This window comes from Coenobita brevimanus, chromosome 102 (assembly GCF_032717465.1).
Source record: "Coenobita brevimanus isolate Jiangsu-jjx chromosome 102, ASM3271746v2, whole genome shotgun sequence".
Taxonomy (NCBI): Eukaryota; Metazoa; Arthropoda; class Malacostraca; order Decapoda; family Coenobitidae; genus Coenobita; species Coenobita brevimanus.
The window spans coordinates 36,634,092-36,661,786 of NC_137055.1; the positions used below are offsets into that span (position 1 = coordinate 36,634,092).

The 27,695-nt window shown below is 41.9% G+C and overlaps 1 protein-coding gene across 1 annotated transcript in view; it reads right to left on the reverse strand.

Moving 5' to 3' along the window:
• LOC145415325 (uncharacterized) overlaps positions 1–27,695 on the reverse strand; it is a 92,191-nt gene that overhangs the window by 60,886 nt on the left and 3,610 nt on the right. Inside the window, exons 2-8 of the mRNA XM_080284603.1 lie at positions 21,142–21,291; positions 13,255–13,373; positions 11,339–11,450; positions 9,623–9,750; positions 7,349–7,507; positions 6,877–7,021; positions 1,933–2,118 (exon numbers count right to left, since the gene is read on the reverse strand). Coding sequence (XP_080140729.1) covers positions 1,933–2,118; positions 6,877–7,021; positions 7,349–7,507; positions 9,623–9,750; positions 11,339–11,450; positions 13,255–13,373; positions 21,142–21,291 — 999 coding nt within the window. The remainder of the gene's footprint in view (positions 1–1,932; positions 2,119–6,876; positions 7,022–7,348; positions 7,508–9,622; positions 9,751–11,338; positions 11,451–13,254; positions 13,374–21,141; positions 21,292–27,695) is intronic.

Below are 27,695 nucleotides of genomic sequence, written 5' to 3' on the forward strand. Positions count from 1 at the left end.
AGTCGGTTAAGAATCTATGGTGGCTCTTAGTCAGGATGAGTCGCAAAAGTTAAGAACAAGTTGAAGCAGTGACTCAAGTACCGAAACAAGCGGGTTTTTGCATGAACACGTGACTCAAGCTTCCTCACATTCTTAGTATTTACTGACTCATCCCTGGCCAGTCTACAAAATGAACTGGAAAGAAAAACAATGACAAGTAAGTGATCCGTCAATGTGATCTACTCGCAAAAAGCTTCCTACAAAACATGGAGCAAAAAATGAAATATGGATTGTATCAGGTGCTAAATGATCATAAAAAGGCAAAGAGACTATGGCTAGAACTGAAATGTAAACAAATGACTGTCTCTGTACTCGTAATCTCAGTCAGGATATGCAATGATAGAACTCCTGTAACTGAAGGAGTCATCATGAGTTTATATGAGCTTGGGACTACTTTACTCTAATAATCACTTTTGCAATGGAAAAACCTCCTACAAGGCACATCTTACATCTATGCTACATCCAACTGCAAACTTAAGACTGCCATGCTATACCCACAACAAATGTAAAAATGGGAATGTTCCCTGTGTAGGAGTAATTAATCTGAATCTTCCTGAATCTTACACAACATCAACACACCTGGAGGAAAGTCAGAAAGATGGACCAAAAACACCATAATGGGCAATCCAGTCTTGATAATATGCTCAAGACAATTCCACATCATAAAATTCTGCTAATAAATGTGTGACTTGTATATAAGTGTCAAAAATAATAACACATGAGACAAATTATTACAGTCTAGAAATCGCTTTAAAATATGTTAAATAATGCTAAAATATATGAGACAATAATAAAAAAAAATTACTTTCATAAGTTATACCCAAAATTTCTTAGCAATTTCAACACTACATATAAATGTGACAGACACAGTAAAACTCTACTTAACCTCTTCAGTTCAAGAATTCTCTCCTCGGGTGGCAGTATCAAGTCCAGACTTCTTTTTGACTTTTTTTTTTTCCCCCCAGGTCCAAATCATAACCAATACTAGTGACGTGTGAACAACTGGACATGCCAAAGTTGAAAGTATCATAAGGACGGCATTATGCATGTTTATGTCCTGAAAAGCAGTATCCCATGGTTAAATGTGTCCAGCTTTTTCCCACCTGATGGCTGGTTTTTACACTGCACAGTCTCCAGCACCATTCCAGTCCAGTCTTGCAGCCCTGAGTTTCCTTCTCAGGACCTCTGGGGCTGCCTCCACATCAAATGCCTGTTGTTGCGGACAGGACTTTTGTAACACTAAAACCAATACAAGTGGCCCCAATGGATGAGGGTGGGTGCAGGTGAGAATTATTATGGGTCGCAATGATACAAAATTCCCATCTATGCCAGCAAACATTTGGTGTGGATACAGTCATAGGGTAGAGGCTTCAGAATGATGGGGCTGGAAACATGCTTCATTAATACTCAGTTTCACTTGTTTTGCCAATGACTGTGGAGGGTAAAGCCGCAGCAGGCAGACAAGGGATAATATGAGCATTAATGGAGGATGCTTCACACAACTTTGAGGTATTTTCTATGCTGAATAAAACCATCTGACAGTTGCCACATAAAATGAAAGAGATGTCATTGTACTGGAGGGGTTAACAGCTATCTATGGCTCTAATAATCATCAATCATTATCAGTGACACTGTATTTACTATAATCATCACCTCTGGGACAAAGATACTAAAGTCTGTCTAGAATCAGAGGCATCAAAAGACTGACAAATACAAAACCACATTTCTATTACAAAAAGCCTTATAATTTAATGCAATTCATCTAAGACATAAAGGCATAAACAATTTAGCAAAAAAAAGCACAAAATGAATTCCACTGATAAGCTAGCTAGACCAGTGAACACATGAAATGCACTGTAGTTGACAATAAACATGTGTACATCAGTGTCTCACCTTTTTTGTGATGGAGGTAGACTTGTCCTGGGGTGGGATGGCCATGTTTGAGAAAGGAACCTCCATGGAGTACTTGATGGAGTGAAGAAGCTGCACCACCACATTGCTCACATTCTTGAAAGATAATTTTCTTCGGTGGGTTGACCCGAGAGCCGATCGCACCTGGAGTGTGTTGAACAGAAGAGGCTGCATTGGTTGACGTAGCGCCATCGCATAAAAGGATCGCGCCATGGCAACAAGCATGGTGGGGATTGTGGTATACCATGGCAACAATGCATGGTAGATGGTTGTGGTTGCGGTTGTGGTACCACCACAATAACATGTGGTTGATGGGTTGGGTGGTTGGTTGGTTTATATTTTGAGGGGCAGCCCAACGATTTTCGCAGCCAAGCCAAAAATCAGGTTCCAAGACGATGGTAGAGATTTTTTGTAGAGGGTCAGAAGTTCACAGGATGCCAAGTTGATGTTGGTTGTGGTGAGGTAGAGAGAAGTGTGGTGATGCAGGGGGGGAAGGGAGGGATGCGGGAGAGTGGAATGGCCAGAGTAGTGGGGGGAGACTATACTCTCCACACTGCTCTCCATACCCACTCCCTCCTCCCTTCCACTCCCTCCCCATCACCAAGGAAGCAAGAAGACTGGTTAGTTATGGAGTGGAGATGGAAGCACTACTGTACAAGCAATTCTTCATAATGCTATTTCTACATCTACCATACACCCAACTACTTTAATGAGGACAGAGGCTAGTTACAAGCTAAAAAGTTCTTAAGAACTTGATACACCTAGCATACCTTAAGCTGAACGATATTACAACTGCATAAACTTGATAATAAGCCTCTTTATCTGCAAACATCAAAATCAATTACTGTTACCATATCTTTTATCACTTATACTATTCTTGTACTGTAGTTCACTTAAAATATGCTGTCTTCAATTTCAGTTTAAATCTTATATGTTTGGTATGATTCAGTTAAATCACAAAATTTTATAAGGCGAGTGAATCAAATATCTGACTAACAATGAAGAAGTAACAATCAGGTGAGCAAGACTAATTCTATATAAAGGAATGGATTTTTTAAAAGTCAAGGAAACGCCCAGATACAGTAATGGAGAGCTTCTGTTATGACATCGACAAAAATTACACCAAAGAAAACTACCCCCAAACATAAAGTCAAAACGACAACATCTAGTACGCAACATCACACAATAACCTGAGACAGCACTTAAAGCATTATAACAGCAACCCATATCTAATCACAGTAACTAGTGATAAGCATTGAATGGTACTTAGAGGGTCAAAATTCCCCTCATTGTCATGGGAACACACATGCAACTTACTAGTACAGAATCTATGAAACAATATAGGTTAGTGCTACGAGGATAACATGCCATGCTCCACTGCAAGCGTCTGCACTTCTGCCGATGCTAGTAAGCTGGGTTAGTGGAGATGAAGTAGGAGGGAGATTTTAAGTAACTCGATGGAAAGACTTTAAAAGAATGAAGTGAAGGGGTGAAAAATGTAGAAAAAGGAGTATGACAAAGAAAATAGTGAGGAGGGGAAAAAAAAAAAAAAAGTTAAGATGAATGGAGAATGGAACAGAAAAATTCCAGAGGTGTGTGAACAATATTAACAGATAAGAGGGGAATGAAGGTTTAATATCTGAAAGGAAAGTAAGAAGAAAGGAGAAAGAGAGAGACTGGTGGAAGAAGGGAGATTAACAGAGAGAGGGTGGGGTGTTATTAATGCGGTATGTATATATATGTTTACAAGCAGAGATTTATGACTTTGGATTCTCAGTTCCAAAGATTTATTGATGTGATTTGGAAAAAGTCTTGGTTTAAGTCAGAGTTATTAGCATGGCTTTATACAAATGCTTGTTAAGTCATTTGCATTTATTAACATTAGATGGAATCATTCAAGAAGATGTGGGGTTACTGAAACCTTTGTGCTGATACTCAAAGACTTGTGATCATTAAACTCACACGACCATTTTTGAGTTCCATGTGGAATACTGATTACAGTGTTGTACTTATTATGTTGTCATTAAATATCAGCTGCTGTTAGTTTTTAAGAATTAGAAAAGGGAGAGAGAGAGGCCAAGTGGCCAAACCTGTGTGTGTGGCACTGTGTATGTAAAGAAAAGTTACAAAATACAAACCAACAGGAACCAGCACAGCACCATGGGGGTAATTATGTAATGGGAGAACATGGTCCCAGCAAGCATGAAGCAACATGTAAAAAAAAGTTGATCAAAAGCAAATTAAATCATAAGACATCTCAAAAAAAAAAAAAAAAAAAAAAAAAAAAAAAAAAAAAAAAAGAGTATTAATATAAATAAGCAATGGCAAATTTAACTGCTTACAGTTTAGTAACTAGCAGTTGTAACTGTAAATCAAACCTTTAAATATTACTTAACCATTGTTGTATTAATGTTAGTGTAGCTTTATGAAAAAATAAAATAAAAACAAATGCAAGAATACTACACAGTAGTATATGGAAAAGCATCACGGAAAATTAAACTGAATACTATATGTAAACTCATTATACACCTGAGCAAAGGTATACCAAAGTGAAAAAGGATACAGATTTCTGCCTGTCAGATTTCACTAATACTTCTGATGCTTGGTATTCTTGAAAGGTAAAAGATGTGACTATATATGAGACCATCATCAATATTCTGGTGGGCTCTTGGACACTTCCTCAATAGTGATTTATTTTGCACATTACACCTTAATACTGTATTCTCTTGCGCGTAATTTATAACTTTTTTATATGAACAGGTGCTGAAGAAGGATGCCTTCATGTGGTGACACCGATATAAGTGGGTGGCGGAGCTACCAGGTTATACAGTCATCCATCAACTCCCTCCCTATCCCCCAGGAGGAGGATGGTGGACTGTCAGAGAGGGGTAACATCATCCTCCAATCCACCAGGTTCATGTTTCAAATGAATCTGAGGATAATAATAATATAAATACAGAGCAGTTGGCATAAATAACACACATATGAGTACAGTATTAAGATGCCATATGCAAAAATAAACTGATAAAAAAGGAGGTGCTATGGAGTCTTCTAACCAGAGAAAAATATGGCCTCCAGACCTGACTGTGGGTGATAGTGTACAACATACCGGTAGTGGCGTAGATTTTAATTAGTGTAACCAGACCACAGAGCTCCCAAGAACAGGGCTCTCATGGGAGGTAATTGTATGAAAACTTGATGCAACGATACAGGATGTCCCAAGGAATGTGTGACAAGGTTCAGGTTATTCTTGGGCTCAGTAAATAACAGAAGCTACATCAAGAAGGGTCCGATTCTCAGTCATCAAGGAGCTAAAGTTACTGATGGCCTTACAGATGAGAATTATCTCCCTCATAATTCACCCATTTGTTTATCAGTAACTGCATTTCTCTAACAGCTGAGAACTGGATCCATGTCTAATGCAGCATTTTTTACCCCAAAATAGCCCCACAGAATCACCTTCTGAAGTTTCCCACGCACTTCCTGGGGCACCCTGTATATAAAAAATGTAAATTACCGTACACTGAATGATATAGCTGACAATTATAACTGAAACAAAAGTGTATGTTATTCATAATTTTGGATAGCTATATAGGGCAAGAGTACTCCTAATTCACTCATAATCCTTAGTTTAAAAAAAAATATTAAAGGAAAAAATTCAGGCAAAACTTTTACAAATACATTATATCTGAACTATCTTCCAGTGGCGGGGGACACTGCAACTGTGAGGGGACTGCAACAAAGCAATTGAAAACTCTCATGCAGGTGCTGTAAACAATATCCAAATTATCCATCTAGAATTACTGAACTAACTGGGTTACTCATCACATTCAAGTACATAAAAGTTACTGTATATCTAAATAAAAGAGAAAAAATGAATACAGTAACTATAACAAAAGCGTCATAAATGGCTGCATCACTCCATCAGTTTCAGGCAAAAACATAATAATAAAATAAATAAATAAATAAAGTTAAAGCCAATAGGTAAAAAAAAAAAAAAAAAAAAAAAAAATCATAACTTTCAATTTTCGCTTACTTGACCTTAATGCGGCTGCACCACACACATATTAACAAATAACTCTTGTTTGGATAATTCTTAAACTTCATCCCTGATAAAATCATTTAACAGAATCTTCAACCAGGGCTTAACAATATTACCAGTTGAGGCAAATATTGCCCATAGCAATGCCGTATTTTAATAAATGAAACTACTTGTATTCTAAATCATAGAGACACGATTCAATATGTCAACAAAGTAATCATTAGATAATTTCATAATACTGTACTGTATAAAGTGTACATATGGAAAAGTTCGGATCTGTTCTGATCTGGGACCCACTAACACTGATCCATACACGCCACTTTTATCAGGAGGTCAATTTGAGAATTCTGCTCATCAGATAAACACAGAATCAAATTAATACCATTCCACATTTTTATCAACTAATCAGTTATCAGATTCTGCTTCAGAATAACACTACAGTACTCTACAATCATCATTTATACCAACATTACAAGAAAGAAACCAAATGCGTAACTTGTATTTACTTTCTTCTATAGGTTTATACAGTAAACTCCCCTGCCTCTACATACAGCCAACTACGTGGGGAGTCGATGTCCAGGCTAAGACTCTCACACTGTTGCAAATCTTATTACATCTCTTTTTTCCCCCAAGAGCTTCCAGCAACTGTAAGGAAGTAACTGACTGGTTCTGGTTTAGTTTCCAGCCCACAGAAAACACAGCTATATCATGGCCAACCTCAATAAGGGGATTTCTTTAGAAGACATCCGGCATTATTTAATTAACCAACTGATTTCCCTTACTGTGAATATTATCAAGCCCTGCCTCAAGACTGCCTGCCTAACACACAGTGAGCCTGGCAAGCACAGAACACATCAGGGTTCTGGGTTATGGCAGGGGCTGACCTTGCGTCTGCGTGGCGGTGGGATGATGAAGTACGACATGACATTGTGGTCTCGCAGGTACTGGGATCTCAGGTGACCGTCGGCCATTTCAACTTCATACTCGTTGCCTAAGCAGTCTAGAGTGGCCTGGGTGATGTGTACACGCCTGGGGAAGTTTTATAAGTAGCACTGTGCAACAATTCCTTTCAACACACTAACGCCACTGCCGCCGATGCTACAACCACCACCACCACCATCATCATCATCATCCCAACCTCTTTTCAGTACACCAGCTCTTCTCAACACCATCATCATGATAAGCCTAAGTTCTGAGGCAGGAATATGCTTCTTAACTTTATAATCACATGAATCTTCCAGTCTGATTACATATGACCTTTGTCAAATTACAACAAATATGCTATTATAAGGAAGAGGTAGTATAATGTCTCCTACATTTATGAGAATAAAGTACAGCTACCTGACTATAACTTACCCTGGCTCTCCCCCTGCCTCCATCATGTTGGCGAGGGTGACATCGTTGGACCACACGTCGTACTGCCACTTGCGTAAACCCAGCACCCCACACAACACCCGGCCTGTGTGGATTCCGACCCGCATGTTGAGCTGCACATCAGTTGCATCCACCACAGACCTGAGAAGTTACACAGGCCTGTGTTTATAACCTCCCCTAAGCCGAAGGTGCGCTTAAGATTGCTTGTATATATAGTACATCCATCATCATTCACTCAGCTACCTAGCACTGACATTCAAGTAAGAGTGAATATTAAAGTAACAAGCTGTTATAATACAGGTAGTCAGATGATCAAAAATTAAATTTCCTGTAAGTTAGAAGTTATGGAGACCATCCATCACCATCTAACCCAGTGTTACCCCATAAGGAGAGCAGGAGCCTGGGGCTAGGCAAATTAGTCCTGACATTTAAATGACTGTGACCAGCTTCACCCATCCCTCAGTGGCATTATGTGAGCAATTAACCCCAACCACCCCTTGGATATAAACCTGCACTGGCTCAATCCAACTGAAGCACCCCACTAAACCACCAGGCACCATAATTTGGTTACATGGTTACCACCCAGCATAGTAAATGGTTTCCTGGTGTACAGGAAACCATTTGGCTTGTCGCTCAGTGTACAGTAGAGGCACCCGTAGACAGAAGGACGAGGAAAGAATGAACGAGAGACAAAAGAGGATGGATGGAAAAAAGGAAGGAAGGGAGGAAAGGGCACGCACCCAAGAGCAGCACTACATCGAGTGAGTGGATGGTCAGCTCCCCCACCAACCTCAATGGTTATGGAGACTTGTTGGGGAAAAAAAAAAAAAAAAAAGGTATGATCTTTTATAAGTAATACCCATAGGATTTTAGCTGGTTCGTTTTTATCTAACAGACCCAGAATGCTCCCACAACCTGAATATTAAGTTGGTTGCACGAAATTTGATGAGCCTTGAATACAAGGTCCTCGTGAACCATGAGTATGCTTACTACCATAAGAGACGCTATAAATTCTGCAGCATAAATTCATCAGGCATGTGAACTGAGTTATAACTGGCACCATATGGCTTCACTATGTCAGTGAGTCTTGTTCTAAATGGCTTTGAAGATTTCTTACCACCTCTTCCTCCGTAATTTACTCTGCACAACACACCTCAATATCCTTTGACATGGTCTCATCATGAAGTAGCTTCTTCAGTATCAAAATGATATGGACAGCATACACAACAATGTTAAGGTGCAATATGCAAAATAAACTGCCAAGGAAGAGGTACCATAAGGCCTGCTAAAGTAACCACTTGAAATATGGCCATACATCTTGAGCTAAATCATGCGGCTGACACTTGCACTAACACCTCAGTTGATACCATGTTAGTTCAAGTGCTACTATATATGAATATGTCTGTGCCATTAACCCTGATACCTAAATACTTGGAATGCTGCACCCAGATTAGCTTAATGCAGTGTTTGTTACATAATGCTTTCTAAAGCTTTCTTCAATTCAGTCTCAACTTTTCATGCTTGTCTGCAGCCCTGGTTTATGTTCTGTTAATCTGATTACAGACATTCTGCCATTCACAGGTTTACTGATCTGCATTATGTAAACTTCTGACACGACATACACATCCGGATACAGTATTACGTCTTTGTCATCATCATCATCATCATCATTATCATCATCATCATCATCATCCTGACCTCTTTTTCCCACCTATGGACGGAGTGAGGAGGGTTCTGGAAACTATGCAAGTTAAATAAACAAGACGAAATGTAGGTGACCATATTACCAACACAAAGAATGGTGCCTACAGTAAAGTCTGAGGGTGTATGCTCTGGCAACACTAACATTAATTCTGTACAAGCAATTAATTCATACAAAGGGAAAGAACTTGTGCCACGACATAATTAATCCTCAGTATGAACAATATAACCCACAGCATGAGGGTAGAGAACAATGAAGTATAGAATACGGGTGTAAGAAAAATTAAATCAGAGCATGAAGGTTGACAAAAACAACACATAAATAGACAGATAAACAGACTAACAGCAATAAATAAACAGACAGAAAACAGGAGGAGTCAGCGATAGACAGACATGTAGACAGAAAATAGATAATTAAACAGAAAAAATGAGACAGAAAACAGGTATAGACAGAAAGACAAACAAACAGACAAATAGACAGATATAAATAGACAGAGATAGATGGATAGCTATAAACAGATACATAAATAAAAAGACAGACAGATATTAACTTACGCTATGGCATCGATCATATCTAGCCCCATCTCAACAGCACAGCGGGCATGATCACTGCGAGGATCCGGCAGGCCAGACACACAGTAGTAGCAGTCACCCAAGATCTTGATTCTCAGGCAGTGGTTGTCCTGCATGGGAGAGATACATGAAGGTTCAAAGATTCCAGGTATTGTACTCCTCACTTACTTTATACTACTGACGGCTGTTTCAATACCATGTCATCTTCATCATCATCAGTGTCATTGTCTCACATTAATTTTATTGATGGCTGTTTCATTACTGTCATCATTGCCATCATTATCATCATGCTCCTCCTCCTCCTCCTCCTCCTCCTCCTCCTCCTCATCATCATCATCATCATCATCACACATATCTCTTTTCCCACCTAAGGATCGGATATGCTATGATTGACGAGGGAAGATGATGCACAACAGAAGGACAGCTAGCAAAGGTCTGCCCAATTAAAGAGGCCACACTCTCATTTACACACCATGATAACTCCTTCAGTCCAGTGGTATCTCTTTTTCCTTTTCATTCCTGTTATTTAGAGATGATTTTTTTCAGCTAGGGACACACTTTTCAAGGAAGACGGGTTAGATATAGCCTTCATTAGCCATTTCACTCATACAATTTATTCCTACACCATTTCACTCATACAGTTTATTCCTACATTGAATAAAGTCATCATATGGCTGCCCTCTCACCAACTCACATGCCCCCACCCTTCTATATCTCTCCACCCCACCCCTTCATCTTACTGTCAATCTCTCCCTTCCCTTTAACTGCATAAAAGAAAGTTAAAAAAAGCCAGCACATAACGGTGACATTTTGTACTGTAATAAGGCTGATGGCTGGAGCACACAGAGGGTAATACTCCAAAATGCTACCTGGAGGGATGTTAAAAGGTTAGCAATTCTCCAGAGCCAGGCTTGGAACTTGGCTCAAGAGGCTAGAACACTTGGCAACTCCCCAGACAGCAGTTCATGGCCACCACATGTGAAAGTCTGCAACCACCCTGGCACTCGACAATCAAAAGTCACTAAAGAAGATATATAGACAGTGTGACTGTGCCTGACAGAGATCTGCATCCACTTTGGCAAAATAGTAACAAATGACATCATATACCATTTCTTTAATACTTCTTCATAACTAGCAATATGTTTACAGTATCTACTACCCATCTCCTTAGTAACAGCTTATTATGAATCACCTTTAACAACATTCTTTTTGCTGCTGCCCCCTTCAATACAGTGATGTCTTTGTATTGTATTCTTGCTTTCTTCACACAATTTCGCTTGGCTTGCGAGAGATTTAAAAAAGCTGAAGGAGTTAGAAACAGTTTATTAACAACTTTACTGTCAAACATCCTGCCTAAAGGTTGACTGAAACTATTCATCTGTAGCAAAACAACAACCTAAAGAATGTCACTCTGCTGAGCAGGTTAAATATAAAAACATCCAAAAAAGCTCCACTGTTGATTTGCAACTTCCTCTAACTTCCAGGACCAACTATATGGGAAAAGATGTAATACTCTGGAATGCATTTCTGACTTGTAATGACAACTGCCAATACTGTATACTGAAAAGCCAATCAAGCCCCCAAGTCCATCTATACCAAAGCTGAAGAATGAAATTATTTGAAGGGTAAGAATAACATACAAACAATCATTGAAACAATGTCAGTAAGGATGAAAAACCAATTATATATGTTACTCACATCTGCCAGCTGATCAAAGCGACCAAAGAGTTCATTGAGAAGGCGGATGAGCTCCTGAGCAGTGCACTGTGAGGCCAGCACCGTGAAGCCCACAATATCCGCAAACACCATACTGAAAAACAATGCTGGCTTATACACCTCAGATATCATACATTTATACAGTACAATATTAATTTCCCTGCTTTAGACAAACTCCGCTATTTCATGCAGTCTAACAACACAATTCTGTTTGCCTGCCTGAAATTCTACTATACAGTGAGGAAAAAATACAATACATATAACTTTTTCTCCTGGGAGAAGTCCTACCAGTCAGAGGAATACGATGCTGTTTACTTGAGAGAATTCCTACCAAATCAAAGTGATGCAACTTTGTTTACTGCTACTATAAGGCTCACTTCCTGTTTCTCAAAATCGACAAAAATCATTTCATAAGTAGAAATGCATGAGAACAGTGGCAACTATTTAATCATCTAATCCTTCATCATAGTGCCATTATGATCATATATATATTTTTTTTTTTAGGAATAGCAAAATCTTGACATCCAACCTAATTATTCCACATACTTTATACTGAAGAGATGGATAACTATATTAATTTGGGTGCTATTTAAGAAAGGAATGAGAGGCAAAAGGACACTCACTCACAGCTCAGTTTATAAATACTGTATTAAAGACTGCATCAGAGGAAATGTGTTAAGGCAGGAGGGGCTATGATAGGCAAAAGGAGGGGGGTATTTTGATCAGGACAACAGATGAGAGGAGGAGGAAATGAAGCATAGTAACAGGGTAGGGCAGGGATAGGGGCAGGGCTGGGCAGGGCAGGGAAGGGCACAGACGGACAGGGCACAGGCAGGAGCAGGGTAGGGTCAGGGTGAAGGAAGGGAAGGGGATGGGCTAGGGCAGGACAGGGGGTTGCCAGTGGTGCAGGGGAAGGTGAAAATTTAAGATAAGGGGACATAGCAGGAAGGGATGGCAGGATGATTGAAAGGAAAGCCAGGCAGGGAGAGTCAAGGGGAAGTGGGTGAGTAGGGAAATTAGGAATGGGGAAAAAATGGGTTCAGAGAAGGGGAGAAGGAAAGAGGAAGGAGGGGTAAAAGAGGTGAAGGTAGGAGGGGGAGTGGGGTAATTCAGATGGAAGGTAGAATGGAAGAGAGGAGAGTAAGAGGGTTAGATGGCTGAAGACAAGGAAGAAGAATGAAATGGGGACAAAATGGGGGACAGGGTGGGGGGGGGAAAAAAAAAAAAAGGAGAAAGAAAAAAGGGTACGGGGAAGGAACACAGTGTGGTGGGGATCAGAAAGGGGAAAACAGTAGGTAAAGAATGCAGAAAAGAGAGAGAGAAAGGAGGAATGAAAGACAGGAGGGAAGAGAGGGATAGACATAGCGATAAATGGAGGGGAGGGATATATGAGGAACATGGGGAGGGGAGGGGAGGGGAGATAAACGAGGGATGGAGAGGCGAGGGCAAGGGAAGGAAGGAATGACAGGGGGATGGGTGGGGAGGGAAGGGGACAGTTAAATGAGACACAGGGGGAGAAGAAGGTGGGGAGAGTTATACAATGGGAGGGGAGGGGAGGAAGAAGGAGGGGGAGCGCAAGGGAGAGGGAGATGGGGAAGGGGTGGGGAGGTGGATGTATGCCTGACTATCACCACACCCACTGGTTCCCTAATGGCTCGTGTCAGGACCACGGTGCAAAAAGTAAGCGACAGCCAGGATTAAAATAGCTCCCCCTCCCACCCCCATTCTCTCTCTCTCTCTCTCTCTCTTTTACTTTCATTATTAAAATTCCATTCCATCCATTTTCTTTCTTACCTCTCTCTCTCTCTCTCTCCTTTACTTTCATTTCATTATCAAAATTCCATTCCATCCATTTTCTTTCGTTTTCTTTCTTACCTCTCTCTCTCTCTCTCTCTCACCTGACGTTCTCGTGCCTCTGTATGTAAATTTTGTGAAACTGTCGCTCTTGTGGCTTGACAATATCTGCCTTCATCTCCAGTGCTACGTGCTGGGGTAGCACAGACAGCAGTAGCCGCTCCTGTGGATGTACAATGTGCTTTAGTACAATGGAACTTGAATATCAGTACAGTAGCTTAAGTACAACTCGACTAACGCTACATTTTCTACACTCTGACCCTAGCACATTTCAACAAGAGGTATAGTGCATTGAAGCATTAATCTAGTACAGTCACTTACGTACAGTACAACCCACCTAACCGTACATTTTCTACACTGACCCTAGCACATTTTAACATGAGTTTCAGCACACTGGAACACCGATCTTGGTTCACTGTTACTTATGTACAACTCAGCTTACAGTACAATTTCACCTCAGTACAGTACATCCTCACCCTTCGTACTGTACACTCACCCTAGCACAGTGTAATATGAGGTTTAGTACACTGGAACAAAATCGTGGTACAAACGTGAACATTAGTACACTTGTGAACGTCCTAGTACAATACACTGAACACAAATCTTAAGCTAGTCACGAAGAAGTGCTATGGTAAGGAGTAGAGCCGTGGCATCGTCCTTTTCTGCCCCTAAGCGACGTGAAAAATTTGAGAAAGGACGAAAATCTGTGCCAAGTTAAGGTGAAAGAATTAAACTCGCCAAATTGAAAAAGAACTGAAGATTTTTGTTTCACTTGTTTGCAATTACACACACGATTAAACGTTTCTCTCTCCCTCGACTTCAGAGTTGGCTAAAATGCTCTTCTCCTTACTCTTTTCCCTTCCCCTTTCCTTTCCCCCCTCCATCTCCTCTCTCCCTTTCTCCCCCTTCATTCTCTCTCTCTCTCTCTCTCTCTAACCGCCTTACTCCTCTTCCTCTCCCTTTTTTTCTCTAATCCCCTTCACTTTCCCTCCACTCATCTATACTCCCCTCTCTCTCCTCCAGTCCCCTTCACTCTCTCACTCTCCCCCTTTCTTCTCTAATCCCCAATCCCCTCCACTTCATCACTCTCCCCTCCATCCCACTCCCTCCCTTTCTCTCCTCCTGTTCCCTCCACTCTCTCCCTTTCTCTCCTCCAATTCCTCCCACTCTCTTCCTTTCCTTCCCTTTCTCTCTTCCAGTTTCTTCTACTCTCTCCTTTCCTCTCAATCCCCTCCATTCTCCCTCTTCTACCCTTTCTCTCCTCCTATCCCCCCACTCTCTCCCTCTCCTTCCCTTCATCTCTTCCAATTTCCTCTACTCTCTCCCTTTCTCTCCAGTTCCCTCTACTCTCCCTCTCCTTCTCCCTCCCCCTCCCCCTCCCCCTCCCCACCACTCTCAATCCAAGTCATAAATTTACTAGCGCATGTTAAGTAAGCTCCGTGACACCTCTTCCTTAGCGATTTATTTTTGGATATGGGTAGTGCTTATCCTTTTGTATGTTATTTATGCAGAGTATGGAGATATTGGAGGTATTTATGTAACACAGAAGAAGAGAGTTAAATGTAATAACAATAAATCGCTTAGGCAAAGGTGTTATGGGAGCTTCCTCAACTGACGAGAATTCGGCCACAGTCCCTAACACCTCTTCCTTAGTGATTTATTTTACATATTATATCACAATATCCTTTTTTATGCTACTGATGTAAATCGTGTCGATGTTATATATACAGTAGAAGAGAATATTAAACTGTAATACCCAAAATAAATCAAAGAGGAAATTGCTACGACGCCTTCCATGCTATAAACAATATGCAAAATAAACCACAAAGAGGAAAGTGTCACGAATCCTTCCATGCAACAAAGACTAAGGTCCTTTGTTAAAAAAAAGAAAAAAAAGAAAAACAAACAAGAAAAAACAAGAAAAACAAGGAAAACAACAACAGCAGGTAGTCTCTTAAAATGTCAAAGAAAAAAAAAAACTAAAAATAAGCATACGCCAAATAGAAAGGATTGAAATATTAAACTGGGAGAAACCTAACAGTAGTAGTAGTAGTAGTAGTAGTAGTAGTGGTGGTGGTGGTGATGGTAGTGGTGGAGGAAGCAACAGTAGTGGTAGTAGTAGTTGTAACCATCATAATCAATAACAAAAACACTAATAATAAAAATAAACCAAAAACTAGGAAGTAACATAAGCAGAGAGGACAAAATTGCCTCAAAACTGGAAGAAACGTGAAAATAAAAATGAAAATAATGAAAAGACGCGGCAAATGGGGCTAGCACACGGGAGCCCTCTTACGGTGATGGCCGGCGAAAGTGGCGGGAAAATTTAAACCCTTTTCTTGGGGAGGTTGGGAGAGGAGTTTTATACACAAAGGAAAAATAGGAGAAAGACTTATTAAATACGAGGGATAAATAGGAGAAAGACATTAAATACAACTGAAAAATAGGAGAAAGAATTATCATGCTGCCTACGACGGAGAAAATGTGAAAATATAATAAACGAGGGAAAAAGCCAGTAAACAAGGTAATAAATACAAGGTGAAATTACTTTTTAAAATTTATATTCTTTACTAAGTTCCCCTTAAAAATAGCCGCATGTTACATTTTCAAACACCCTCTTCCTTCCATAGCAACAGGTGTGTGTAATTATTTAAATCTTGTGAACGGTTTAATTAGTTATTTACCGTTACTTCAAAGTTTCAAAATGGAATGAGTTTCTCTCGAATGATTACCTAGCTTACTGAGAGAGAGAGAGAGAGAGAGAGAGAGAGAGAGAGAGAGAGAGATTTAAAGTTATGCACTGTATAAGGTAATGAAACTTTAATCCTCTCCCCCCCCCCGCAATGCTCACTCTTTCCCCAGTCCACAATCCCCTCCTCCATTCTCCCCCATCTTCCCCCCACCCCCTCCACTCTCTCCCCCATTCCTCCACTTTCCCTTCACCCCATCCACTCTCTCCCCCACTCTTCCACTTTCCGTCCACTCTCTCACCCACTTTCCCTCCACCCCCTTCACTCTCTCCCCCATTCCTCCACTTTCCCTCCACCCCATCCACTCTCTCCCCCACTCTTCCACTTTCCCTCCAGCCCCTCCACTCTCTCCCCCACGCCTCCACTTTCCCTCCACCTCCTCCACTCTCCCCCACTCCTCCACGCCCCCTCCCTCTACCCCTGCATCACGTCACACTGTCTATATGTCACCTTGGACAGACATAGAACTCAAGAAAATAACAATGGATTGAAAGTTGGATTATATTTCACGTGGGCTACCATTACTTTTACTGCTTCTACTACTACCACCACCACCAACACCACTACTACTACTATTTTCATTACTACGGTACTACTACTATATAAATTCGCTCACTTCTTATCACAATATTAGCATTATCACCATCACACCATCATCACCAGCATCACAATAACATTTTCACCAGTCAGTACCATCACCATCTAATCTACCGACATCACCACCATCACAGCTACCACACCTTCACCCAGTCCACCACCACCACTACCATCACTAAAACCGTCCTCTACCACCACCACCACCACCACCACCACAATGTAAGCCGGATGGTCCTCTACGCAAGCAGTAAATATTGACTCTAGGCTCACCAAGAATTACCCACCCCTCCACCCTCCATCTTACCTTCTACCCCTCCCCCCCTTCCTTTATCTCCTCTCCCCCCACCCCTACCCCTATCACTCCTCCTCCCCCTCCTATTCTCTACCTTCTCTCCCCCCTCCCCTCCTCCAACTTCTATCTTCTAACCTTCTTTCTCCCTTCATTTCCTTTCTCTCCTTCATCCTTTCCTCTCTCCTTCCCCCAACCCCTTCTCCATGTTTTATCTCCCCCTATCCCCTCCCCCACCCTACCTCCATTTCCTCTCCCTCCCTCTTCCCCTCCCTAACTTCTACCTCCTCTCCCTCCCCCTTCCTTCTACCTCCTCTCCTCTCTCTCCCCGTCGCCTCTTCACCTCCCACCCCCTGTGTGTGTGTGTGTGTGTGTGTGTGTGTGTGTGTGTGTGTGTGTGTGTGTGTGTGTGTGTGAGGGGAGGGGGAGACGCAGACAGGCAACCACAAGGAGGACAGTCACACCGGAAGCTGCCGTTTTGTTCTTCCTTCTCCACCGCACCAGTCACCACCACCATCACATTCACTACCACCACCACCACCACCATCACTACTGGCATCACTAACACCTTAACATGAAAAACAGGTCACCGAACGGAAGGATTAACGAGACATACGAGAAACGAGACAAAGGAGACCTTCACCAGCCATACCCATCCCTGCAGTCCTGTAAGTGGAAAATAATAATTATTTACCTGGAATGGTTGACTTGCGGGAGTACCACAAAGGCTATAAGCCAGTCCTGGTAGAGGCATACCAGTGTGCAAAATTTCGTTTTCCTAGGTAAAAAACAACAGCCTTGCATACCAGTTTTGCCCACCCCCCCTTGGGGCCCGCCTCACTGATGGGGGCTGGCTAGTCCCACCCTGCTTAAAACCATGACTGGGTGAAGGTCTCACTCTTCCACCGTGCAAAACTGCATTTTCCTATATATGTAACTATCTATATACCTAACTATCTATCTGCCTATGTATTTATATATGGCCTTGCATACCAGTCTTCCCCTGGGGTCGCCCCCACCTGTGGAGGTGACCCTCGAAGGTCCCATCCTACCTAAAACCTGGTTTAGGTGGAGGTCCACCACTGTAAAATCTCTTAAGAAAATGACTGGCGTTGCTTCCGCTGCACCCCCTCTCTCACCTTCTGTGGTCGGATGGGAGAGTCCCATGTTGCCTAAAACCTGGTACAAGTGAAAGTCCACAACTGTGCACTGTTGTTTTCCAGGTTATAAATTATGGCTATGCATACCGGCGATATCAGGGAACCCCAGCGGGGCCACCCCATGCCATGGGGGCGACCTGCAGGGCTTTCACCTTCCTAAAACCTGGTTTGGGTGGACGTACACTACAGTGCAAAAGTTCTTTATCCTTGGTAAATGAAGAAGAAAAGAAAACTAAGGTCGTGAACACCTGCGATAGCCGGGACCAGCTGGGACCCCTCCCGTGAGGGGCGGTCCTCAAGGGTTCAACCATGCCTAAGATCTTGTCGACTGGAGGTCTACCACTGTCCAAAATTTATTTTTCTTGACACACAGCTATAAGGTGTGGACCCCATTCATCAAAAAGTTACATTAACTCAGTGAATAAGTATAAGAATGAGGGACTCACCTGGGGGCACGCTCTATTTGGTAGACCCTGTGACTGCCACAAATATTTAATTGATGTGGGTAACGTGAACTAAACACTGTTCATTTTTGGCCCAGTGGTTTAAATAGGGATAATTAATGGCCACTGTACAAGAAAGACGTCCGTGGCTTATTATAATTAATGGGTTATTGGGAATATGAGAGGTGATAAAAGGGGCGGCTTGGACTAAGAGAAGAGAGAAGGGGAACTGCTGGGAACTTTCGGGGTTGAAAAAGGGATAAGTGGCTGCTGTTTTAGGAGTGGGAAGGGGGCAGTTCTGTGCTATTTTACCAAAGGGAGAGGTGGTGTGTCCTGATTACGATACTTTAGGAGAGAAAAAATGTAGTCGAGCTAATTTAACGTAGTCTCCCACCCCAAGTAAAATCTATCTTTTTACGCGGCTGTCCGACACAACAGAAGTTCATAACCAGTTGGGGCAGAAAACAGTTGGATTCTTTATTCAAAAAGGACTGATCTATACCCTTTCTACTCTAACCTGGCCTAAAATTGGAGTCTCGCCATCTTAAATTCTTCGCTACAAGAGGAAATTAGTGATATGATACTAGTCACGAAGATGTGCGGTGGCAAGGGTGCAGAACCACAGTATTATCTTATTTTGCCACTCACCCACACAAAATAAGCTGCAAGAGAGAAGTAATTACGGCCAAGTTTAGGTAAAGTGACTATAATCTTCCATAAAACCCCGCTAATATCACTACACCGATCCTGAATGAGACAATCCTGGCATGTAATCATTATAGACGGTAGGTATTAGCGCTGATATGGTGACAGAGGGCTGCTGGGCGTCAGGGAACGAACACAAAATCATATACTCATTCATCATCATAATCATCATCATCATCATCACTAATTTTTAAAGAAACGGGAAAAGGAAGGCATTAATGTAGGAGACACAATATCATCATTATCATCATCATCAACATCATCATCATCATCAATTTTATTTTTACACAAGTGAATGCGGTGGATCGAATACAGAAATTGGAAAAGGGAAGCACTAGAAAATCATCATCACCATGAACATCATTATCATCATCACCATGAACATCATTATCATCATCACCATGAACATCATTATCATCATCACCATCATCATCATATTCACCATCATTATTATCACCATCATCATCATTATCATCATCATCATCCTGTCTACTGCTAAACTGGGTGGGTAGAGAATACAACTAGGCAGACTTTACAAAAACATGAAATACAATCATCTGAATACAGTGCGACCTCCATTCAGTTCTGTATCTTTCTGTAACCTTGATCTGTGACATTATACACCTCTCTCTCTCTCTCCCTCCCTCCCTCCCTCTCTCTCTCTCTCTCTCTCTCTCTCTCTCTCTCTCTCTCTCTCTCTCTCTCTTTCTCTCTCTCTCTCTAATGAATTACTCTTTAGGGAAATTAAACCGGTGCACTGATTTCAAGCCAACGGGTATAATAGGCGTTGTGATAATTGTGGTGACGATGGTGGTAGCTGTGGTGATGGTGGTAGTTTTGATGACGGTAGTTGTGGTGATAATGATAGTTTTGGTAATGGTGGTAGCTGTGGTAATGGTCGTAGTGTGGTAATGGTGGTAGTTATGGTGATAGTGATAGCTTTGGTAATGGTGGAAGTTGTGGTGATGGTGGTAGTTATGGCGATAGTGACAGCTTTGGTAATGGTGGTAGTTGTGGTGATGGTGGTAGTTATGGCGATAGTGACAGCTTTGGTAATGGTGGTGGTTGTGGTAATGGTGGAAGTTGTGGTGATGGTGGTAGTTTTAGTGATAAGTGATGATGGTAATGGTGATCGTTGTGGTGATGATGGTACCAGTGACAGGTGTGGTAATGGTTAAGGTGACAGTGAGGGTGATGATGATGATACCATAACACAAACACCGTAGTCTTCAAAGGGTCAGTGTTGTGATGATGACAGCTATAGTGGTGTTACAATGGTAGTTTTAGTGATGGCAGGCGTGGCAGGTAAATGGTGGTGATAGTGGTGATAGTGACAGCAGCAGCATGGTTGTAAATGATAACTATTAAGGTGTTTATCAGAATATTACAACTGGTTAATGGAAGAATTATAATCACATGGAAATTGTGTTTACTGAGAAGGTAGAACAGTTTCAGCCCGACCTGGACCCTCTTTTGGTATGAATTTAACGGCATATAAGACACACTCACCAGCACGGCCTTCTCGTCTGTTCCTTGGAATCTGATCGTGACGTCATTATGAGTATCGAGGAGAGCATTACACTTGCATCACCTCTTTTAGCTTCACTTATAATAATATAAACCTACACCTATCAATTTCTCTCTCCATTACTTCTATTTTCTGGCACAAAAAACGCACACACCAACTTGTCCTCGTCTTTCAACTGCAGCCTGGTGGCGATGCAGTTATGAATGTCAAGGAAGGACTTACGCTGCATTCCCTGTATCATCTGTTGTAGCTTTACTTGTGTTATTAATGCCTATGTATCTATCTCCGTACTGACCTGATTTTCTGACATACAGGATGCACTCACCAACTTGTTCTTGTCCTCCATTTGCAGTCTGGTGGCAATGCAGTTACGAATACAAATAAGATTCCATTATCCAATCCCACCTACTCATCTATATTCCTGTTACCTCTATTTTCGGGCATAGAGGACGCACTCACCAACTTGTCGTTCTCGTCCTCCATCTGCAGTCTGGTGGCGATGCAGTTACGAGTGTCGAGGAAGGCCTTACGCTGCGTGGCCTGCATCATCTGTTGTAGCCACACACCAGCCACATTAACAGCACCAGCCACCACAGTGTTGGCCACAAGCTGGGAAAAGTCGAAGGAGGATGGTCAGTGAGGGGAAGATGAGGAACTATAGGAGGGAAAAGCGAGTGGGTGAATTGGGAGGGATGGAAATAAAAATAAGGAACTAGTGGAAGAGAAATTGAAGACAAACGATGACGAGAAAGTATAAGAAAGAGGGAATGATGAGGATGAGCGGCTGGATAAGGTACTGGGAGGGAAGGAAGTAGAAATGAGGCACTAGGGGAAGGAAAAGGGATGGATAAAGATGATGGAAGGGAAAGAAAAGAGGGATGGAGAAGAATAACAAGAATAAAATAAACAATACGCCTTAGAACTAAAACATTTAAGTGTAAATAAAAAATCAGAAAGGGAATATTTAAAAACGTTTGATGATTAAAGAATAACTGCATAAACGTTTGTACATTCCTGCTTGTATCATACTGCTAAGTTGTACTTTTATTTTGAAGTGTGTCGCGTGGGATGGAATGTGTTGCGTGTCAAGGATTATGTTACAGTGTGTTATGATGTGAACAATTACACACACACACACACACACACACACACACACACACACATTACAACACCATTTATCATACAGATATTTGCATAAACCTATGCCCCCCAAGCACACACACACACACACACACACACACACACACACACACACACACCTCAATCAATATACAACAGCTACATTTTGACACAAGGGTACAGCAGGGAAGAAAGGTTGCTGGTTCTTTGAAAGCAGTGATAAGAAACAGGGAAGTGAGCATGGAAGTGAAAAAGTTACTACATGACAGTATTGTGATACCAACTCTAACGTACGGAAGTGAAGCTTGGACGTTGTTGGAAGGACATAGGTCAAGAGTGAGAGCAGTGGAAATGAGTTATTTAAGAGGAGCCTGTGGAGTCACATGGAGAGACAGGCTGACGAATGAGGATATAAAGGAGCGTTGTGGTGTGGATGTGGATGTGATAGGAAGCGTTATGAGGAACACACTGAGGTGGTTTGGCCATGTGGAGAGGATGGAGGGTGAAAGACTGACGAAGAGAGTGTATGTGAGTGAGGTGGAGGGGGGAAGAGGGAGGGGGAGGCCAACGATGAGATGGAGGGATGGGGTGGAGAGGTATATGAGAGAGGGGGGTGTGAGTTGGGAGCAGGGCAGTGAAATGGCGTGGGACAGGGCGACTTGGAGGCGATTTGTTTGTGGCCACCCCAAACGGGATTGAGGCGTCTGGCAATAGATAGATAGATAGACATACAAACAGACACACTCCCACATTAAAAGCGCCATTTGTCATACCGGTATTTCCATAAACCTTCTCTCTCTCTCTCTCTCTCTCTCTCTCTCTCGCAAGATGGGTAGGTGCTGATGGTAAGATGATGGAGAGATAATGGGTTGCGGGGGAAAAGAAGGGCGTCCCATGGGAGGGGAGGGGAGGGAAGGGCGAGAGGAATAGAGATGATAGAGACTGGAGGAGAGGAAGAGGGAAAGCTATCAGAAGGAGAGTGAAACCAGGGGAGGGGAGGGGAGGGGAGGGGAGGGGAGGGGAGGGGAGGGGAGGGGAGGAGAGAGGAGGGCAGGGGAGGGGAAGGGAGAGTGAGGAAAGAGGGATCATGCTGAGATAGTGTTATTGGAAACAGGTTGAGGTGATGAGAGGGAAGGGGTTAGTATAAGAAGCACAGTGGGGTGCTGAGTGTGTGTGTGTGTGTGTGTGTGTGTGTGTGTGTGTGTGTGTGTGTGTGTGTGTGTGTGTGTGTGTGTGTGTGTGTGTGTGTGTGTTGGAATGGTGAGAGAATAATAATAATAATAATAATAATAATAATAATAAAAGGAATATACGAAAAATACAGACCAAGGAAAGTGACAGGTCAACAGGAGGGAAGGAAGGCAGGAAGGAAGGGAAGGGAAGGGCAGGCAAGGGAAAGGAAGGGAAGGAAAGGGAAGGGAAGGCAAGGCAAGGGAAAGGAAGGGAAGGGACGGGAAGGGAAGGGAAGGGAAGGGAAGGCAAGGCAAGGGAAAGGAAGGGAAGGGACGGGAAGGGAAGGGAAGGGAAGGGAAGGGAAGTGTGGATGGCTGAGGAAGTGACCTTTTCCGTGGGCCTGAATACTGTACAACACTATCCTTAAAGCAGCACCAACCCCACCTAGTATCTGGTTACCTGGCTACCTCTAGGATGCTTAGTTACCTGGATACGTGATGAGAATGAACAAGTTACTAGGGACGGGGAAGGGTACTTAGGTGCGGTACGTACTCTCTCAGTTCCCAAGCTGCTATGTAAACCTTATGATACACACACACACACACACACACACACACACACACACACACATATATATATATATATATATATATATATATATATATATATATATATATATTTATATTTATATATATATATATTTATATATATAGTTATATTTATATATATATCTATATATATATATATATATTTATATATATATATATATATATTTATATGTATATATATCTATATAGATATAGATATAGATATATATATATAATTATATATATATATATATATATATTACAGGGAATTTGTGAAACCAGTGATTTCATGAAATCCCTAGGAATTCGTGAAATGAGTTTAAATTACGATGGGTTAATTAAGGTTAGGTTAATTTAGGCTACGATTAGGTTAGGCTGGGCTACGTTAGTTAGGTTAGGTTAGGTTAGTTAATGCTAAGTTATGTTATGCGTTCATCTAAATTAAACTAACCTAACCTAACCTAAATCGACAGAGAGAGAGAGAGGGGGGGGGAAGGATTCAGCGCTGCCAACACACTCTCCTCGTCAATATTTACTCACTCAGCCATCCCCCCCCCCTCTCTCTCACTCTCTCTCAGTTCTCACTCTGTTTTATCTTTCCTCTGTCACCCAACCTTCCAGCTTTCTCCTTCTCTCTCTTCTTCTTTCTTCTATCCTTCCCTCCACATTTCAAGTCTCTGTCCTTCTGCTCTCCTTCCTTCCTTCCTTCCCTCCATCCTTCCTTCCTTCCCTTTCATTATCCTCCCTGCCTCTCTCCCTCCTTTCCTAACATTCTCCATCCTTCAACTTCCTGCCAGTTTCTTCCTTCTTTCCTTCCCCCCTCCCTCTCTCTTCCTTCTTTCCTTCCCCCCTCCCTCTCTCTTCCTTCTTTCCTTCCCTCCTCTACCCCACTCCCTCTCACTTCCTTCTCTCCTTCTCTACCCTTTCCCCCTCCCTCTCCCTTCCTTCCCTCCTCTTCCACATTCCCTCTTTCTTCTCTCCTTCCCTCCCTTCCCTTCTCCGTCCCTTCTCTTTCTCTCCCTCATTCAATAATCAGATTTCCTTCAAACTAATTCACATTATTATAAAATGTAAATAAATAAATAAATAAAATAGGCAATGAGTATAACACTGTATAACGTTATAATGACACTCCAGGTATGTCAATATTAAGCACACACACACACACACACACACACACACACACACGTTACTCTCTCTCTCTCTCTCTCTCGTAGCAGACAAAAGGAATGACAATAATGAGGCTACAGTAACAGATCTAAACGGTTGCAAGAGTGGTCCTGTCCTGCCTTTCCCTGTCCCACTCTGTCCTGCCCTGCCCTGTCCTACCTTGTCCTTCCCTGCCTTACCCTGCCCAACCCTGTCCTACCATACCCTGCCTTGCCTTACCCTGCCCTGCCCTGTCCTTCCATACCCTGCCTTGCCTTACCCTGCCCTGCCCTGTCCTACCCTACCTTGACCTTTCCTACCATTCCTCGTGTCAAGAGGGCCTCCCCCCACCCACCCCCACCCCCTCCAGCTCCTCCTAAACCCCAAAGGGACACACGGCAATAACTAAAGTACATTCTCTCTCTCTCTCTCTCTCTCTCTCTCTCTCTCTCTCTCTCTTTCTGTGTGTGTGTGTGTGTGTGTGTGTGTGTGTGTGTGTGTGTGTGTGTGTGTGTGTGTGTGTGTGTGTGTGTGTGTGTGTGTGAATTTTTTAACCGTATATGTATGCTCATGTTTATCTGTGCATTTATATGCACATGTGTACGTATCTGACACAATAATCTGCAGACGTGTATACATTTCGTTTTTTTTTATGTCTCTGTTTATAAAAATGTTTATAATGTTTTTTTTAATTACCAGAAAAAAATAAAAGGCACCTTACCTTCAGAGTGGCATTCAAATTATGTATGGTGGAAAAATTCGATCACACACACACACACACACACACACACACACACACACACACACACACAAAACCATATCAACCACAACTACCACCATCTCCACACAACCACCATCACACATAAGAACCCTCCCACCATAACCACAACTACCACGTTCTCCACACGACCACCACCACACACCACAAACCTCTCATTCACAATCCACCACACAAAACTCCACCCAATTCCACCTCTCACAATGCCACGCCTCCACATCCATTTTGAGAGGGGGGAAGGCACTCACAAAACTTTCAATAAATAAATAAAATGGAATAATAATAATAATAATAATAATAATAATAATAATAATAACAGCAGTCAAGGGTTATTTTTACTACCCAGATTTATCAATTTAATATAAAGTAAATAATCCTCCAAATAAACATATATATATTAAATAAACACATAAAGAGTAAGTAAAATAAATACAGATAAATAAAAAAGATATTAGTGTAAAGAAAGGTTATAGTTAGAGTTCCCTGATTTGTAAATGTAATAAAAATAATTGCTGGAACGATTTATGTATGTGACTAGATGATACTGTAGTGTTATTTCATTTGTGAGGACTCTGGATAGATAGACAGATAGATAAATAGATGGATAGATGGATGGATGGAGAGACAGATAGATAGATAGATTATTCCAGACATACATGAACACCAACGAAGACAGACATATTAACTACATATATATAAACATTCAAGGGATATGGAGAGAGAGAGAGAGAGAGAGAGAGAGAGAGAGAGAGAGAGAGAGAGAGAGAGAGAGAGAGAGAGAGGCCTATAAATTCTTAGCAAAAATTGATAGCTTGGCTGCCACAGCTAAAGGCCAACGAGCGCTCAGCTGATGGAGGGAAGGAAAGAGGGAAGGAAGGAAGGAAGGAAGGAAGGATGGGCGGAAGGAAGGAAGGTGGGGAAAGAAGGAAGAAAGGAAAGAAGGATGGGCGGAAGGACGGAAGGTGGGATGGAAGGATGGGCGGAAGGAAGGAAGGTGGGAAGGAAGGAAGGATGGATGGAAGGAGGAAGGAGAGAAGATGGAAATATATGCTGGAAGGAGAATGAATAAGTGAGGGAAGGATGGAAGGAAGGAAAGAGGAAGGAAAGGAATGGAACCAAAATGGAAAAGATGAACATAAATATATATATATATATATATATATATATATATATATATATATATATATATATATATATATATATATATATATTTATATATATATATATATATATATATATATATATATATATATATATATATATATATAAATATGATGTGAGAAGGAAGGAAGGACGAAAGGGAGGGGAAGAAGGACTGAAGTAGGTTGGGAGGACAAAGGATGTATGAGCGAGTCTGGAAGGAAGGAAGGAAGGAGGGAACGACGTAAGGAAGGAGGGATGAAAGGAAGGAAGGAAGAAACGAGAAAGGGTAGGAGGAAAAGTGGAACCAAAGAGGATGAAAATATACACGGAGAAAGAAGGAAGAAAGGATGTATGGATAGAAGGAAGGAAGGCAGGAAGGAGGGAAGGAAGGAAGAAGGGAGGGAGGGCAGGGAGGAAGAAACTTGGAAGGAGGGAATGAGGAAAGTGGGACTGAAAGAGGGAGGGAAAGCTAATACAATAGACGGACGAGAGGAAGTAGGGGAAAGAAGAATAAGGAAGGAAGAAATAAAAGTGAGAGAGGCGGGGGAAGTATGAGGGAGCAGTGAGCCTAGTGAGTGGTTAATGAGAGAGAGAGAGAGAGAGAGAGAGAGAGAGGGAGGAAAACAACGGTACAAAACTCTACGGAATATACTTGCCACATTTGACTACCTAGACCCATGGGAATTTCTTTACATATAAATAACGTGTTTAATTACTTTAATCAGATGCCTGGCGGACTCAGTTTTCAGAGAGAGAGAGGAGGTCAAGCTATCTACGCAATGGTTCGAGTTTCTGAGAGGAGGATGGAGTTATTTATTATTTACTAACCTACCTACCTATCTACCTACCTGTCTCTCTATCTATCTGCTTATCTATCTATTTATCGTCTATTAACAGCTGTCACCATCACGTCCAACGGCACTTCATATGAGGCTTAATGAAAATCTCTCTCTCTCTCTCTCTCTCAATTCGGCGTTTATTTTGCAGTGTTTTTACCTCCCCTCCCTCACCCTACCCTCATCACCGCCTCACCCTGCCACCCTATCCCTCCCTCATACACCCTC